The 19,087-nt window shown below is 41.4% G+C and overlaps 1 protein-coding gene across 2 annotated transcripts in view; it reads left to right on the forward strand.

Annotated features, from left to right (window-relative positions):
• The window catches only part of rnf144aa (ring finger protein 144aa), a 30,562-nt gene continuing 11,475 nt past the window's right edge, over nt 1-19,087 (forward strand). The window contains exons 1-4 of one of the 2 annotated variants that reach the window (XM_040041753.1): nt 1-639; nt 14,903-15,053; nt 17,722-17,826; nt 18,584-18,644. In XM_040041753.1, coding sequence (XP_039897687.1) covers nt 14,919-15,053; nt 17,722-17,826; nt 18,584-18,644 — 301 coding nt within the window. In that variant the 5' untranslated portion in view covers nt 1-639; nt 14,903-14,918. The remainder of the gene's footprint in view (nt 640-14,902; nt 15,054-17,721; nt 17,827-18,583; nt 18,645-19,087) is intronic. The other variant, XM_040041754.1, reaches the window with a different exon arrangement.

Genomic DNA, 19,087 nt, shown 5'->3' on the forward strand with positions numbered 1-19,087 from the left:
GAGCTCTCCTCTAAGGGGCACCGTAGGACAGCAGACGGAAAACCTCTCACAAACAAATGGCGTCCCTCCAGTGCGAAGCAGCTGATTTCCTACCGAGCAAGGCAGGAGGAACGGCGGAAAGATAAACAGGGCGCCACCGGATCTCTTCTCAGCAAGGTTGTGTACTGTTTTTTTTGTACGATTCGTGTGGCAGGGATGACGACTGGATGTTGCGCACTGTTCTGTAATCGAGAGTAAACCGCTGTTCCGGTGTACAAACAATCCTCCTGTCAAGCAAAACAGAAAGAAGAGTGTCAGCTGCGGCTCGTGCTTCCCGCCGTTTGCTTATTTTATCTGCGCTTAGGCTTTTTTATGATTTGACTCGAGGTTTTTTGGTGTCAGTGTTTGACCAGAGCTCGAACTCAGGCGCTGTAGGCGACAGTAGCAGGTCAAATGTGTCCGCCCCGACGTTTCAGGGCTACATATTGAATATGGGCATCACCCCTTCAGAGGTATCATCCTCCTCCTCCTCCTCCTCTACCACCGCCACCTCCTCCGCCTGACTGGTTGGCCGCCTGTTCGTTAATCCAATTCAAGAGATCATCTCTTCAGCCCTTCCTGAGGTTACACTATCAAGACGGCGTTATCTCAGAAAGCCAGGTAAGGTTTTGCGCTTTTACTCAGTGTGAGAGGGCTGCTTGAGCTGTCACTGTCAGCACACGGCTGTCGCATATTTCCGACATTCTCCCTCTCTTTTTTTTTTTTTTTTTTTTTTTTTTTTGTTACTGCAAGATATGCTGTAGCTACCTGGCTTACAGCCAGCTGACTGATGCCGATGCCTGACGAGATAGCTCCCCTCTGTGTTAGCGAATTTTAACATAAAGAGTTGTAGTTAGTTGGCAGAGCAGTGGTCCTAAGTAGCTGTTGCTGGCACTTGCTTGGAGTTTGTGTAATTGGGTTGTTTCCCACATCCTTCTGTCATATTCGTCTCCTATGCCACAGCTGCAGGGTGCATAACATGCTCGGAGAAGATTGCTCCACTGAGCCCTGAAAAGGTCACTCAGCGCTTGCTATATACACGTAAAGCAGTCCTTTCAGGGTGCAGCTGGATTACATGCATTGCTGTGAAACCAGGCTACTAGGTAATCAAAGGATTTATGTTGTAATCAAGGCTCTGAAGTGCTAAAATACTCCTTTGCTAATTTCTTTGCTACCTGTACACCTCTCACATGGTGTCATCTCCCCTCTGAGGGCTGTCAGTAAATCTGGGGAAAATCTTTTTTTCTTAAACAACCATTTTTAGTAACGGAAGTCAGTATTGCCTGTATTTTATTAACATTATCTGACACATCAATGTGAAGAGAAATTGTTTTACTTCAGCATTGTTTTGTGAAATCAAATTCCATTTTTGACACCAATCCTGTCATAAACAGGCTTTTAGGTGCCCTATCAATGTGCTGGAGGGAAAAAATAATAATTTGCTCACTTTCTCCATTATTCTCGGATACAGCTTGCTCCCATCAGGGAATAAAATACATCAAGCTGCTATTCCTCTCTTCTGCAGCAAATTTGTCCAAAGCGAGCTATACTGTAGCTTGCTTTGTACAACACGCTCCTTGGAATGACCGGCAGCTTTCAGCCCACTCCCAGAGGAAAGTGAGGTGCTGAGTTGACTTAAGAGCCAGAAGGAATGAGGTCATGATGTCGAGAACCCAGCCTGCTATTGAAGTCAACAGACTGTCACAAACAACACACCCATGAATGCACATGGAAACCTATACGTAACAGACATGTATGAAGGGCACTTCATACATGTCTTTTTATATAGACAAGGAGGTGTTATGATTGTCCTGTTGTGCTACAAGGGCTTCACACAGGGCAGATACTTTCTTAGAAACGGTTTCGTGTTTATCCAAGCTTTGCAGTGGTCTGTTTGACCTTGGCATTTGCTACGTACTAAAAAATATGCAGCGATCTTAGCAGGATACATCATTGCTGTGCTGCAAATAAGGCAATCTGGGAGACTTGGGAAAGCCCTGGGTTGGGCATTTATGCATTCTTTAAAGAGCATGTCTGCAACGACTCATGGCTGATTATTTGAGCTATATTGAAGGCAATCATATACTAAGGGTAGTGATTCCAGTGTGATCTGTAGGTTGGACCTTCTGGTTTAATAACAGAAGGGTCTCTGGGAAATAAACCTAGGCAGGGCCTTGGTTTTTTTTGTTTTGTTTTGTTTTTTGGTGAAACAGTGCTATGCTGTAATCGACATCCTGGAGAGGCTGTTTGTCAGTGCTCTGTCCATCTTTAGGTCACTACAAAAGCACCTAATGTTAAGAAGATTAATTACCTTGAGTTGGACTTGGTGTAGAAGTGAGGCTTTCAGTTTAAATACCCCTAACCAGCGATCAGACCTCAATTACCGTCAGTCCTCCAATGGCAGTAAAGCCTTGTTAGAGAAGTAAGGCTAAATTTAGGGGGACTGACACTGAATGTCAAATGACTGTGCTTAGGTAACTGGACTTTCTAAAGCCTTAGCTGTCTCAGGTATACACTTCATTACTGCAGTCCAGCTTTGTTAAATTACTCCTTTATTCTGGTAACATTTACACTTCCAGAGAAAAAGTCATTTTAGAGTAATCTGATTTCAGGGGTCGTGTTCTGCCTTTGTGCTGCGAGTCCTCCAAAGATTATGCAACAGCTTAAATGCCATTTCAGCAGGGTGTTGCTTGGAGTGAGTATTCTGGGTGGTGGTGGTTTCCGTGTGTGTGTGTGTGTGTGTGCGCGCGTGCGTGGCTGGGGATAGAGTGGATAGTGTACACATTAAACAGGCAATACTGCTGTCAGTTGAGCCCTAAATAGCTCCCGAAAATGATGTTCTCTGCTCCGAGAGCACTTTAGCTCTGTGTGTTATGGCTTGTATCCAGCCAGTTAGGATTATGTTTGGATGAGACAGGGATTGTTATGAGAGTATTATTTGGTGCTTGTGCGCCGTGCTTCTTCCAGACAGCCACTTGGCATTTTGAACTGGTCTCACACGCCCTATTTTTCTCAGACAGGTAGGGCTTTGCAAATTGAGACGCTGTTATGTAACGCATTATCTGCTGACCGGGACACTTTATACGACGGAGTATTTCAGTCTTCTTCATCGTCTGCTTCTTTCGCCTGCTCCCTTTAAGATCGCCGTAGTGGATCATCTGGCTCCATCTCATCCTATCCCTTCCATCCTCTGTCACACCAACCCTCTGCGTGACCTCTTTCGTTACATCCATGAATCTTCTCTGTGGTCTTCCTCTTTTCATTTCAGTTAGTCCTAAGGGCTCAGGACAGTTTCACACAAACAAAGATTAAGAACAAAGAATTTTAGGTGAGGGAGAAGTGAACGCCAGCTAAACATCTGTTTCTTGCATATTAAAGTTTCCCGTGTTCCAGCAGATATATTTGACTTTCACTGCAGTTCTAGGTCCATTTTTTTTAAATTTTGTCATGCATTTTACTGACTTGTGCAGAAAAGTTTGAATACTGATAATTTATTATCATTATATTGTAGTATTTCCATCACATCTTTGTAAAGCTTTTATAAAGAGGAGAATTTGGTGTCTCACATTCACACACCACGGGTTGGTTAATAATTTGGAAAAGAGTCAGGAAGAAACATTTTGTAGGAGGAGATGGAAGTTTTTCCTCCTACAGTACTCTCAGTAGACTATAGTTCAACAACAAATTATGTTTTCTGTTCATTAAAGGGGTACAGCTCACACTTCAGCTACTGGGATTAAGCCAGCCCTTTGCTCCTATGTCTGTCTCCATCACTGACGCTCTCCACCTACAGATAAAAGCGGCAAATGGAACACGTTCGGGCTCGCACTCAGCTGAGAATCATTCGCAGAAATGATGAAAACCGCTAAGTGAAGGAGATGAGCCAAGTGGTAGGCTGGGATCTCGACACCACTGAAGCGAAATGTGGTGCAGCCTGGCATTTTGTAAAGCATAGATTAGTGCCACTGGGGATTGAAGGAGGAAAAATTACATTGACAATGTGAAAATCCCCTTGTTAGAGGAGATGTGATCACATTATAACTTGGCCTGTTGGGCAGATATCGAAGGTTTTTTCCTGCACCATTCTTGTTTTGGAGTGAATAAGACTTTGCAGCGGTGTCCTTAGTAGCATTAAGCACTAAGCAATAACAACACCAAGTGGTTACTGCAGCTTTAATGATTCCAACTTTCCAATTTAGTGTTCAGACTTGTTTGGATACAAGGCCTTTAAAATTTAGGCCTGTTTAATCGGGCTACTTTTTCAGTAATCCAGAATGATATTGGAAAGGCAGTCTTATTTAATTAAATCCTAAAGATCCTAACTTTAAGTGGCGTGAACATGTTTGGGAAGCTGTGGTCAATGCAAGTGTTTTTATGAGTAAGTTTTAATCAAGAACATTGCAGAGGGGTTTTCTGTTTCCAGCTTTCCATTTTTTTTTCATTCTCTGCAAAAATAATGTGAAAGTCAGAGTTTGTCAGTAACTCTGATCAATTTCTTCCCTTTCTTTCTAATCTCCAGTGTAACAAAAGTATCTGGATCGGTTATGACCAATATGTTATATACGTCTAATGCCTGACACATGTCCAAACTACAAATAGGTGAAGCCCAACCCGATAAGGATTGATAGAGAATATATCAAAGTATCAAAAAAGTCCAATGGGGCTTTCTTTTGTCACCAGGGTGTTGTAATATTTTCCCCCATGTAGATACTTTGAGGGCCTTTGCTTACCTTTAGTGAGATAGTATCCTCTGTGTTTCTACAACAAACCCAACAACAGGATGCCAGAACATTTCCTAGCATGGGTTTGGGGCTTCCTCCTTCCCATTTCTACGGGAGACCTGTAGACTGGGTTTTCTGTACAGGGTAGCATCCCACAACAGCAAGGAAGGAAAGAGCTGGGAGGCAAAGAGAAAATAATATGCTGTGGTGGTGATTTTTACGTGATACAAGAAAGCACTCTGTACAAGATGATAAGCTGTGATGTCATGGCAGGACTACAGGGAGTATGGAGGGTCAGACTGGGGCATGAGCTCTTGGGGGATCTGACTCTATCCACTCTTCTGTTTTGTCTGCTTTGCAGACTCAGCGATTAGCAAAATTGCTTGTGAATTGTTTAGCCCACTGCTTGGTGAGAGTGCCACTGTATCCCACAGATTAGACTCTGAGTGCCTCTCTGTTGGAGTGCTTCTCACTCCTGTTTTGTCCATGAAAACACTATTGTCCAGTGGAGTGACGGCAGTACTCGGCATGCAAGAGTCACGCTTGTTATTTTAGCCCTTGTTGTGTATTTTCCTCATTAAAATAACTTCAGTGAAAGACTAAAATGGCTGACACGACCCGACTCCACTTAAGTGTCTCGATCAGTATTATTTAGTGGCTTAAAGCTGTGGTGAAAAAAGACACGCAGTTCTTTTTATTATTTCTTACTTCATGTCATCAATTAGCTTTTTTGCCAGATCTTCACATAACCTACTCAGTTCATCTCAGTTCATTTAGCACAGTGCAGTGGCATAAGGAATTTGTCCCCAGGGCATTTTTTTCTAATGAGGGACATGTAGACTATGCCGTGTGTGTGTGTGTGTGTGTGTGTGTGTGTGTGATATGCCAATCACACACACTGAGTGTTCAGCCTGACATGTAAAGGGAATCAATGCTATGTGCTAATTTCTGTGTTAACACTCTTTCACCAGTTTAAAGAATATGAGACGTGTGTTTGACATAGTAAATTTTCTCATTTTTTTCAAAAGCAAAATTTAAGAAATAATAAATCCTATTTTCCTTGTCACATAGCTCCATTGTCACTTCATGATATGAACACAAGACCTGTTACGGTTTATTTGCCTTAAATCGTCAAACTGATGGGGTGAAGACAGAGTGGCATCACCTCCATTATAAGTCCAAATAAATCAGGAACTGTTCAATATTAGAAAATGCAAACATTACAGACATCTTCTTGCCTTTTTCTTTATTCAGAAACGCAGCCTAATATGTGTAGTTCAGGAACGTTCTATCAGCGTGCGAATACGGGCCTTATTTGTTGTCAGCTGCTGCTCTCAGTGGATGTGTCCTCGCGTTTGTCGGCTGTGTGCGTAACAGTCAAGATTTTGTCCATTTAGTCAATCTCTTCAGCAGCTATTAGTATTTTCTAGCATTTTGATTTGTATTAAAATTCACAAGAGATTCTAATGAGTCTGATTTCAGAGTTAAATTATAATAAATAAATAAAGAACAACCTGGTAGGGAGAAAAAAAAACAACATAAAGAACTTTTACAAGATGAAAGCCAAAAGCGCTGATCAACCAAACAGAGTCTGGAAAGAGAAAAATTCCTGCCAGCTGATATTTGTTGGATTCTGTTTTGGACAGAAGTACAAAGTGAATTCTGGACGCATTTGCATAACAAACTAAAACTAACTTTCCTTCATTAGACAAAGCAGTTCACACAATTTCATACCCAGCTGAGCAGTGTTACGGTATTAGATAAGTGTTCTTTGTCAGCTAAAGCCGGGAGAAGTTTAACAATTTCTCTGCATGATTACAGATATATAAATAAGTCAAAATCGTCCACTTTAATGACCTTGGACTTTACCTGTTATTGTCTGCTGTAATTTAGTCAAACCCTACATGTAAACATAAAGACTGAAGATGCAAAGCGGTGAGTGACAAAAGATGCCCAGCAAAGTCGACCCTTCGCCCAGGCTCTCTCCATCTGTCAATAGAAATGGGCTCAGTGTGGCATGCCTGTCATCTTCACTCAGCTTGCGAGACAATAATGTGTGGCAGCATGGGTTTTTTTGGAGGTGAGAACTAGCTCACAGTCTCTGGTTACAGCCTCATTTTTAAATTTTTTCTTTTTTTATTGCATACTGATTTGGTAAGAAACAAGTATCTCCTGTTACTGTCTCCACAATAACGTCCGTATCTTGTTTATTCTTTGTGCTGTAGAGAACTGTAAGTGTTGTTACCACTGACAATAAGACTCTGTAGGCAAGAACTGGCCCCCTTGCTTTAGCCCCCATCTGACTGTTTTGCTCTGTGTCTGCTGTTCACCATCATGTCATTCAGTATTCAGTCGTACTTTCTTTCTTTTTCTTTTTTTTGTATAAAGGAAAATGGGGTGGGGGGAGATCAAATATTAACAAAAAAAAGAGCTTTGTGAACTTTATCGATGAGTGTGGCCCAACATCGAGTCGACTTTCTTCAATGTAGGCTCTTTACAACTTGAAGGAAAAAACAAAATGCTACAAAAATCTCATGAATATTTACACTCAGTCATTAAGTACTGCCAAAGCTTCAGCTTGTTTGCCTAATGGTCTAGTTAGGAGGCATAAAAGAAAAGAGCCCTTTTTATTCCAGCTATTTTCTTGTATTTCCTCCAGTCTTTTTTTTTTTAATGTCACTCTTTCAGTCTGTTTTTACCCATTTCCCTCTTTTTCATGCTCACTCATGCTTTCATCTACATCTTCTTTCCTTCCCTTTTTTCTTTTTTGTTTCCTGTCTTGCTAGTCTGCGTCATTCTAGTTTATTTCTCTCTTTTCTCTGAAGGCAGCTCCAGCAGGTGGCATTAACACTGAATGTAATATAGCTTTGCTGTGTTCCCCCAAATTTCCTCTAGCTGTTGACACATTAATGGTAGGTGACAAAGATAATGGCAGTTAAGCCACTGTCACCTCTGAATGGGCTGCAATCTTTCCTTTTTGTCATTCTTGTTAAATTGAAAATTATTGGGGAAAACAAGACCCTACCCTCCTGTTCTTCCATCTGGTCATAGTTATTAGCTATATCACAAATTGAACTGGAAAATAAACCACAGAAAACAGCATAAACGGACAGGCTGTGGCATTTAAATGGTGTTCAGCTGGTATTAAGGGGACCTACAGTTTGCCAAGAAAATATCTGAAACTTTTAAACTTGCAGCAGTAGCCTGAACTATTGATACAAGGCAGACGCCAAATTCTGACCCTACCATCTGAATGTCACAGCAGAAAATGAAACTTGTCAGGCCAGCAACATTTTTACTTTTACGGCTTCTGTTCGTGCAAATTGTTGGCGAAGTTTCATGTTCTTAGCTGGCAGGAGTGGCACCCAGTGTGGTCTTCTGCTGCTGTGAGATTTATTCAGCATTCAGAGCTGCTTTTCTGCATAGCCCGGTTGTGACATCATTTTACTGTTGTCTTTCTGTCAGCGTGAAGCAGTCTGACCATTCTCCTGACTTCTGAGATAAACAAGACATTTTCACCCAGAGAACATAGTTTCTCTTTTTCAGAACATTCTCTGTAAAACTGGGAAAGATCCACTGTGATTTTCCCAGTGGATCTGCAGTTACTGAAATGCTCAGATCAGGCACCAACAACCAAGACATGTTCAAAGCTGCTTAAATTACCATTTCGATACTCAGACTGAAATTCAGCAGGCCGTATTAACCGTATCGACATGCTTGAGTGCACTGAGTTTATATTATATTTAGTCGGGTATTTTTTTTTTAATCACCATTTCACTGTCCGTCTGGCCCACACTGCAAGATGGACTTTGACTTGCTAAGCCCACTGAGACACACACACACACACACAGCACTCACAATGCCAAAATACATTTGGGTGACTGTGTAACTCACTGGGGCATATAAAAACTAGGCCTATCACAACTCTTGGCTCCCCTCCCCCCATCCCACCTCTGTGTCAAGGACAGACGGCGTCTGTCCCCAACCGCTGCCTGTCAAAAAGAGCAAGTCACCTTTCACTTTTAGCAATAGAGCCACCCAAAAATACTCTGTGTGCACTTTGACTTATAAAATGTAGGTTAGCTGCTCTAAAGAATAACCTACGCTGTCATTATATACACGGTAGTGCATTACGGTTATAGCTTCAGCAATCACATTACAGCTCATCAATTATGCCATTACTTTTGCTACATGGGTTGCTGTACTATCTGCATGATGTCGTCTTTGGATGTGCAGTTGCACAATAGTGTATTGCTGTTGTTACATCACTTCTCTTAAATTGTAACTGTGAACTGCTTTCTTTTTGAGGGTTTAAATGACCTATTGCAAAAGGGAACCAGTGTGCGACAGTGAAACTGCTAAGAACAGGAGCAAACACAATATCAATATCAAGTACCTGCAGAAGCTTACATGCTTACCTCTTTTATACACAGTCTATGATGCCAACACAATGCAATTCTCAATCAGAGTGTGTGCTGACCCCGACAAAGCAGTTTGACTTTTCAGAAAGCAACAAAAGCACTGATGAACAAGCTCGTAGGATTTTAAAAGCATACCTTCTACAGATACTTATAGAGTTGTGCTTAAATAAGAGTCAACTGACAGAAACCTCACAGCACAGAGGGTTTGGGAACATGGTAATGAGCCAGATGCTCAGTATTTTGAATTAAGAGTCAGATATGTAAATGGTTTGTGTTTGCTTGCATCTTTTAAGAAATAATTCACATGAAGCTCAAGTCCAGTGTAATACTGTTTTTCTGCAAATTCACAAGTTAAACTTGAGATGATTTATTATAAAACTTACTTTGAAGCATCTGTGTTGACCCCCCCCCCCCCCCTCATGGAGCACAGCTGCTTTACAGGATGCTCATCCTCAAGAAGTTTGTATTGTTGTACCTATCTTATTTGCTCAGTTTTGTGCGTAGGCTGTGGTTATAAATAAAGCCCGTGGTATGCCTGTTTGTTTGGTTGCCTAGGACAGCGAGTAAAAGCCACAAGCTTGCACCATGAGGTGACAAGAAGAAATATCAGGCAGTAAAGGTAAGCCAAGGGAGGCTGGGAAAAAAAGGCAAAATTGGCAGATTGCCTGTTGCTCTCTCTCTCCACTGCGTCTTCTTCCTCGCAGAGTTAATATGGCATAAACTTAAAGGCTGCACTAATTGGCCACAATGAGCTGGGCTGGGCTTTTGAGGGAGGAAAGGAAGGAAGGAAGTAAGTAAATGGGGTGGTCAGGGGCAGCAGAGAGCAGGATCACGATGTGGTTATTTCAAACTGATGATCAGTGTGCACAGCTCAGCCTGGAGTATTTTTTTTCTTTTACTTTTTGTTAATAATTCTTTAAAAACAAACAAATTCCAGTTTCTGTTAACTGTATCGAAATTTCAGAAGATTCAATAACTATTTGTCTGCGCATGGATTCTTGAGTTGCAATGAATCATGCTTCTGTGAAGAGTGATGCATTCCAGCGAAATGCAATTAAAGGACCGAGTCCAATGAGACGACAAGGAAATGATTGTAGCTGTGTGCCAGACAGAAATGTTGCTCAGAAAAGTTGAGAAAGATCTGTTTTCACCGATAAAGCAAGTCAGAACGAAAACTGTTCGTGACAGCTGGTGTTATATCATTCCTCTAACAATATTCATTTGGCTGTGGCAAATAATCACACGGGCGAGCATCTACTGCACTGGGCCGTTCTCATAATTTACGTAGGACAATATGAGCTGTTTACTGCAGCTGAACACAATTCGGTATTTACTGCGTGTCCTTCATCACACTGTCTCTGGCTCGTCTCATTGGGTGAGAGCAGTTTCTTTCTGAATCAGGCGAAAGACATTTTTGTGCGTGTCCACATGTGTGAGAAGAAAAAGAAAAAAATTGGGTTGCTCAAACTTGCAAAGCAGCTGATGGTTGCTGTCTTTCTTTTAATTTCAGATAGGATGCAACGTGAAACTGTGCTCAGTTGAAAACAAAGAGCTGAAATACTGATTCTTTCCGTGCTTGCCCATCTGCATCAAAGCAAATGACACAGTACAGATCGTACACACTGGTGCATTATAACCTGTTATTTGAGGCTGATTCCTAGTGAATGTAAAGGCTTGCATTGTTATTCAGCGTGAGGCTGCTTTTTGAAGCATGTGAAAATGTGCTCTCACTTCTAACGTCTCTCTGAGGGGGTTCAGGTGAGAATTAGCATTTTAGGATTTTCTTTACAAGCTAGGAAGCAGCATTTATATGAATGCACACTCTGATCAGAAGATAACACTGGGAGCAGTGTATTAATATCGGTCTAGCTTTTTTTTTTTTAATTTTTTTTTTTAAGTAGACTCATTTGTAATTGTTTACTCATAAATGACACACTTTCTGATGCATTAAAGTAGGTTGTTTGGTTTTAATAAGTAAGTAGAAAGAAAGCAATGTTCACAATTCAGGAGGACTTTGACTGGAAAAACACTGTAACTGTTGCAGATTTGTACAAACATTTCCAAGAAAGGAATTCAGAGTACTGCTACTCATTAAAAACACATGTTGACATGTAGTTATTCACCGTTGCTCTTTATGCTCTCCATATTTGTACCCACCTGTCATGGTGATGATGGCATCGCCCAGCTGCTGCAGATTTTCTGTTTCCAAGCTGCTCCATTGGATTGAGTTCTGGTGATATTTGTGTTAACAAGCAGTTCAACAGGTTTATCTGTAAGACGATATACATGAATTCCCCAATAATAAAGAGGCATAATGTTTATATGCTGGTGATGAGTGAGTCTGTGTCTGGTCTTGTATCATAGTCCTCATATGTACCATGAAAACCTTGAAATCGTTGAAGCGAGGTCAGCTTGTGATGTGAGGCTTCGGGCAGTATGCTTTTTGGTTAAGGTTCTGCTGTTACTTGCATGGCTTGTGTGTGTTTGTTTGACTGTGCTTGGGTTTGTGTACTGTGGCTGACCTTTGCTTTACATAACATGATGTAGGTGGAAAAAAAAACTTTAATGGGTGGCATCATATGCCTTCTACTGCGGCAAGAAATCCCATTTACTTGTTGTTCCCTGGAGAAGTCAGTCACTCCTCTGTGACTTGTTCCAACCCTGTTATGCAATGGGTTGTTAATGCGTGTGTGTGTGTGTCTGTTTGTCTCCTGGATATGGAGTCATTATGGCATGTATGGTGCTGTAGCCGGTTAAGCTGTGAGTGAGGGCTATTTTAGACTGTTGACTGACACATGGTGGACACTGCACAGGAAAGATGTTTGATTTCTGAGTCTCACTTTATTAATCTTTAACTCTCTGACCTGACCTTTTCAGACTTATCGTACTCAGGAAGGCTATATTTGAAAAGATAGCACCAAGTAGTCCATTGCTTTGAATATCCTGTGTATCTGTGTGTGTGCGCGCGCGTGTGTTTTTCTCAGTGATAATGGACCATCTAGTTAATAATGCAGCAGAGGGATCGCACTGCACCACCTTTTCTCGTGAAAACTCATTTTCCGTTTGCCATTCTATCTCGCTCGCTCCCCCTTTCCTCAGGCCATGTCAGGGCTTTACAAAACCATTTCATTTGTCCATATCGACCCAGTCTGTCAGTGTTTGCACAGCCGATATAAAACCTGGGATTAGAGGAAAAGGTTCAAGTATTAAAGTACCCACTGTATTAGGAGATCCTGCTCGTGGAATGTAAATGTATATTAATTAGTAATTTAGACAAAGAGTCAACCCCCCCCCCCCCCCCCCCCTTAATTTCAGTCACCCTGGAATATCTTATCATTCTAGTCATCAGCAAAGCTTTTAGCTTTGTAGTGTTAAGCATCTATCCTGTCAAGTGTCAGTCCACTCCTGCTGGTGGGGTTCAACTCGTATTCAAATCATATTTAGTGATGCAGTTTGTTGATTGAATGAAACAGTGGCTAAGCTGCTTCTGTTTTTATAGAAGTTCCTGCACATTTACTTTATTATTCATTTTGCAGTTGTGACATCATTAACATAGTAATTGGTTTCTCTTTTGACTTTTCTTTTTTCTTTTTTTCTCCTTTTGGCCTCCAAAGCACACACCTCCACGCACTCCCCCGAGGGTCATTTTTATGAGTTGGCAACACCCTGATAACAAATTGCCATTTAAGCTTTTCTATGAGTTCAGCAGCTACATAAAGGAGCTTCTTCACCACTCAGTGCTTTCTGGTGAGCGTGATGGATGGTGGATAGATGGATGGATGGATGCCAGGCATTTTGAGTGAGTCAGACATGAGCTGCATCTCATTTTTCTAATTTATCTTCTCAGTTTTTCTCACTTTGCAATTTCCTCCTTGGCCCTCCTACTTAAAACACGACAAAGAGATGCAAAACAGGAACAACTAAAGCAGTCCAATTGTAACAAATGAGACATTTGCCCCCAGTCAAGCAGCAAATGAATTAGCATCAATTACTAATAACAGTTTCCCAGCTTGAGAGTTTGAGTTTTTGTTTACACAAACGAGAGTAGTGACACATTTTATGTATTATTGTTTAAACCTGTACTTTCAGATGAGCAGTTTTCCATCTTAATGTACATTTAATCATGACTCTTCTTCCTCCTACTTCTACTAACTTGAGGATGAGGAGGCTGTCTCACAATGTTTGGAAATATTTATAGTGAAAACACTGAAATTATTCCCTTTATCATTTATCAACCCATTCTATCTAAAGAGAACCATTTGTACCAACAATCCAAATATACTTACACCCTTTAATTGGAACACTTGTTCAGTTCCTCTATATTTGACCCCCATTCTGTTGCTTGGTTTGAATGTTAGCAAATTGTCTTTACCATGTCTACAAGCCTAAATGCATTAGGTTGCTGCCATGTGGTTGGTGAAGAAAGGTGATTTAAATGACTTGTTGAACTGTGGCATGGTTGTCGTGCAAGATGGGTTTGTCTGAGTATTTTAGAAAATGCCGATCTGCTGATGAGTATTGTTGCTGACCATGTCCTCCTCTTTCTGACCTCACTGCTTCCCTATTCTTTGATGGCTGCTTCCAGTAGGAGAACACAGCTGTGTGATGCCATCATGTCAATATGGAGCAAAATCTCTGAATGTTTCCAGCACCTCATAAAGTGGCCAGTGAACTAAAAGAAGAAACCAGACACAATCCTACAAAGAGATATTTGCCACATTAGCAGATTGTAACTCTTATTATTTTAATATCCTAGCACACATCATCTGTGGATTGACTTTAGCGCTTAATTTACAGCTTAATGAAGTCAGTCAGTGGTGGATGCAATGACCTGCATTTCCCAATCTACTTAGAATGTGTAATGTGTTGTTAAGGAGGAGGATGGGATGTGTGTCTCTCTCATCGCTGACTAGCACATTTAGACAGCACAAGAGTCCATGGATATGAACTCTTCAACCCATCTCGTCCCACTTGCTTCCCTCTTCTGCAAACAGGCAGCTGCACATTGAAGCAGACTGCGACCAGTGAAGGCAAACTGCGAACTCTCCATGTCTCTTTCCCTCTGCCACGTTTCTCCCCCTCCTATCAGCTCACCCTCCACCTTCAAAATCCTCCTTTAGCCAGTTGCTAAGCAGCACGGGGAGAGCTTGACAGTGTTGATGCTGTGTATGTGCGGGAGCACTTCCTGTAAACAGCCGAGTGGGTGCTCTTTGCTCTCAGCTGTAGAGAGAAAGAGAGAGTGAGACGAGATGGCCTAAAATAACCCTTTCTGACTCTCATAAGAGACATGGAATGACGCGCAGTGAAGGAAAAAAAGTGTAACTTCATACCAAGTGAAAATTTCACAGGGAGCTGTGAAAGCTGTTGAAGATAACTACAGGAGCTTCAGAAGCTTTTTGAACCGTGTTTTCTTTAATGCCAGAAAGCATGAGGCCTGAAATAAAAATGAACAGAACTGACAACGGCCATTTAGGCGGCGAGCTAGTGTCGTTGTGCATACAGCGAGCCCATTTGTGTGTGCACAATCTCGCTGGACACAATTCGTAAAGCATTGAGTCAGAGCAAATCTTGGACGGGGGATTTATTAAGTGAACAGACAAAAAAACAATTCGAAGCTACACAGACTTTTTTTTTCTTATTTATTCTGTCACCAGCAGTATTTGTTTCACTATCTTCCAGGAAACATTGAGCTTAACTAATTGCTTTCTCTCCTCTTCCCTGCTGTGTCTTTTGATGTTTCAGCTCCGTGGCGGTGAAGATGACCACGGCGCGGTACCGTCCCACGTGGGAGCTGGCCGTGGACCCTCTGGTCTCATGTAAGCTGTGCCTTGGAGAGTTCCCTCTGGAGCAGATGACCACCATCACACAGTGCCAATGTGTCTTTTGTACACTGGTAAGTTTTGGGGATTTTTTTTTTCCCTTTTCTTGTGGCATTGCTGTGGCCTCAGGTACTACTTTAAGGAACCCTGGAGTCCTTTTTGAACCAGAAAAGGAGATGAAGTTAATACCACAGAAGATATTATTCACTGACACCCAGCTTAATCCAAAATTGAATTTAAACCCTTCTTTCTTCTATATAAAGTCCTGAGCGATAAGATTCTATAATCTTTAACAACTTGTAGTACCTTATGATCCCAATAGAGCATTTACTGCAGGCTTACTTGCAGTTTCTTGAGTTCCCAAAAGTACAATGAGAAGCAGAACATCAGCTATTTGCAAGCATCCTCTCTGTTTTTAAGGCTAGGTTTAAAATGTTCCTTTTTGATAAACCTTACACTTATGACTGGATCTGTTGACTCAGAGCTATCACTTATGCTGGGCATACACTGTGCAATTTTGGCCCATTTTGAGCCGATTTTTCAGTCGTGCGACCGTTTTGGGGATCGGCCTGAGTTTCGCCTTAATCGTGTGTCGTGCATAGTGTAGTATATATGGGGTAACGAGAAGCGATTAACACCGATTAACGACGATTAACGACCAGCTCACGATCATCAATCGTTTGGTCGTAAGAAGATCAAACCTGTTTGAAAACCTGTCGGCCGTCATGAGGGTGTCACCGCAGCCTCTCACACTGCGCACACGCAAACACAGAAATGAAAGTGAAAAGACGGAGCAGCACGGCAGTGCAGCATGTCATCTGGACACAAGCGATGGAGGCACAACTTGTAGAACTTTGGCATGCTCATCTGAGCCTTTTCGATGTCACCTCACAAAATTATCACGACTACAACAACCGTGAAAAGAGTTGGATGGACATTGCTGCTCAATCAAAGCTGCCTGATCAATGTTTTTCATTAGCAATTTAGCAAAGTTGATGGTGGTGTTGTGTGTGTCTGTGTAAGAGGGAGACAGAGGGAGAGCCAGAGACAGATTTTGTGTTATCATCTTCATGTTATGGACGCACAGTGTGAGCACTCAGGTCGCATCAGAGCATCGGGCCGTATTGTGTGAGACCCTGCATCGTGACCCACAAACCTCTAACCCCTGCGAGTCAGTCGTACAGTTTGAGCTGAAGCTGAATAACGCAACTGGAAAAATCGCACAGTGTTTGCCCAGCTTTAGTTGTCCTGCTAGGGCTCTTTCCATATTGCACTTAGCACTTCTCCTCCACTCAGCTGAACTTCAGTTGTGAATTTATATACCACTAATACATGTCATTAACTTTTGACTACTCTCTCTCGTAGTTTGTTTTCGTCCTGTTTGTTGCTTCTCTATGCTCTGGGTACCAGCTGTCCCTCTCTAAATCACATTCTGCCAAAAGTTTCTAACTTTAAAAGGAGCGTTCTTCCTTCCTGCCCCCACGAAGCTTTTGTTCATAAGGGATGTTGCAATCAATGGGGTTCTACTGTTGTGAACTAGCGCTATATAAATACATTTTAATTTATTTTTTTCCCTAAAACTCCAATTCAAACAACATAAATCTTACTATTATTAAACAGGCTACAATTATCTAATAATAGTAAGATTAAGTAAGATCTGCCTCTGCGTTGAAGTACAGTAAATGTAACTTCTGTGTTAAATTTAGACCCAGTAAAAGTCATACACCGAAATGGCTGCAGTATCAGTCTCACATCCCTCCAGTGTAACAGCTGAGGCTGAGAAACGATAACCCCCCCTCAATTGGTTAGCAGATGTAAACCAATCTTTTCCAGGGATGAGGAAACAATGCTCATGAATGACAACTAAAAATAGCTGCCATTTCCTAGAACTCAGTCTGGGGTGCAGCCGTAATTGCCAAACTTTCTTTAGCACACTTTATTCCAGAGTGCAAGCGTACTGCAGTCGGTAACTAATAACTCACCATTTCCTTCTTTTTTTTTTTTTTTTTTTTTTTTTTTTTTTTTGGCTGACATAAAATGAACAGTTTAAAAAAAACAACAACTAGAAAATAGCCAGTCGTGGCACATAGAAGGTTTATGTCGGTGTGTGTCTTTGGTAACACTCAGCTTTGTAAAACTTACTGGCTTCCCTTAAATGACTCATAGAAGTTTCACATGAAAAGCATAATTCATGTGTTTGCGCCAAGAAATGTTATAACATGCTAAAGCAGGGCATCTCTATTACTGTTGTACTATTAGAAAAATAGTTGTGGCTATCATTCAGTCTGATAATTACTTGTCTTTAGCTTTGTTTTGGCTTTTGCATAGTCTGCATATATCTTGACCAGGGAGTGAAGGATGGGCATGTTACAGGTTTTAGGTGAATAGAATTTGTTTTTGGGTTGGGTTTTTTTTTTGTTTGTGTTTTTTACAGCACTATCCATTTGATTAATCATTAAAAAACCAAAATGGTGAGTCAAAAGAAGCTGAAAAGCATCACAGACATGCTTTTCACAGACAGATCACTTGGTAGTGTAAAACAATTGATTAGTGCAGCTGTCAGCCTTTCAGAAAAAAGTGCCACCATTTGGTGTACATCTAACATGCATAGTGATCCCAAGACTGGCCACTGTTTGTTTGCCTTATCTGTTGCCGCTGGTTATGCTTTCATTTTTGTTTCATCTTGCCGATTAACTTGAGATTTTACTGGATTTATGTTATACTTGTCTGTTTTTTCCTCAGTGCCTGAAGCAGTATGTGGAACTCCTGATTAAAGATGGCCTTGAAACTGCAATTAGCTGTCCGGACTCTGCCTGTCCTAAAAGAGGACACTTGCAAGAAAATGAGGTGCGTTTCCATTATTAGAACGTCTTAGTTCTGCATTGGACATGGGACCACTCAGTCACTCGTTTTCCATTTAGCAGTATTCATTTTTTAAATTTCTACACAGGCGCAGCACTGTATGTGCAGATGTAGCAGAGTTAATGCACTTTGTGCAACTATTGAGTATATCGGTTAAACCTATATTTCTAAAACAACATTGTCAATTTAAAGCACCATCCTTAACTAAGACGTGCATTTCACTTCACTTTCATGTGTGTATTCAATTACAATGAGCAATCCTGCATGCCTTTTTCCGTAGCAGGTGTCACATTGAGGTCAAACTGCTCCTTCTTCAGGCAGTTTACCATAGGACGCAGCATAGTTTAGCACACAGCAGCATTCAGTTTCTAATTAGCGTCCCTGGCCCTTAATAGAACCAAAGCCACTTTAGCCGGTCAGGCACAGCATGCATCATCCCTTTCCATTCTTGTAATTCTCAAAGCCTGAATGTTTTTCAATGCCCATTAAATGAGTAACCATGTGTGGGCCTGCGTACGCACCTTGGCTGCACTTTGCAATCAATTTCTATTTTACTGTGGGGATGAGATTTAAGGCCCAAACAAATGGCAAGTTCAGGTTTTGTGGAATTTTGATTATGACATTGTTTTGGAAATGAAACTCGCGTGGAGAATTTATAATTGCTTCTTGCAGCTTCTGTCTACAAATGTCCACACTGACCTGCTCATTTCACTCCCACTTCTCTTCTCCTCACTTCCTGCAGATTGAGTGCATGGTGGCCACAGAGATGATGCAGAGATACAAGAAACTTCAGTTTGAAAGGGGTGAGTCAGTACAAGGCAGCTTCAGTACGTCAGTGATCACTTCAGAGTTCACCAGTAGGCGCAGTATGGGCGATGACTATCAAACGGAGTCACATGGACCCGTCTGTCCTGCAGAGATACTACACACAAAAGGATGACAGTCTCATTTTGCATGTGGAGCTAAACTGTTGCTTGCTCTATCTAGACTTAATCATTTTACCCCTGTGGACATTTTCGCTATTGAGTTACACCAGGGGGTGTCTGTGGAAAACTGCTAGAATAGATTTGGCAAATCCTTCTTAGCCCCATAAATTTCACTCTTCAACACTGACAGGTGTTTTCAAGTTTTCTTTGCATACATTTTGTGATATACAAAATGAAGAACAATTGGATTTCATTCTGGATTCAATTAAATTGAATTTCACTACAAATAGTCATTCAGTTAAGTAATATTCCTGTACTTT

Source organism: Simochromis diagramma, unplaced genomic scaffold (genome assembly GCF_900408965.1).
Source record: "Simochromis diagramma unplaced genomic scaffold, fSimDia1.1 OVJJ01000304.1, whole genome shotgun sequence".
NCBI classification, from domain to species: Eukaryota; Metazoa; Chordata; class Actinopteri; order Cichliformes; family Cichlidae; genus Simochromis; species Simochromis diagramma.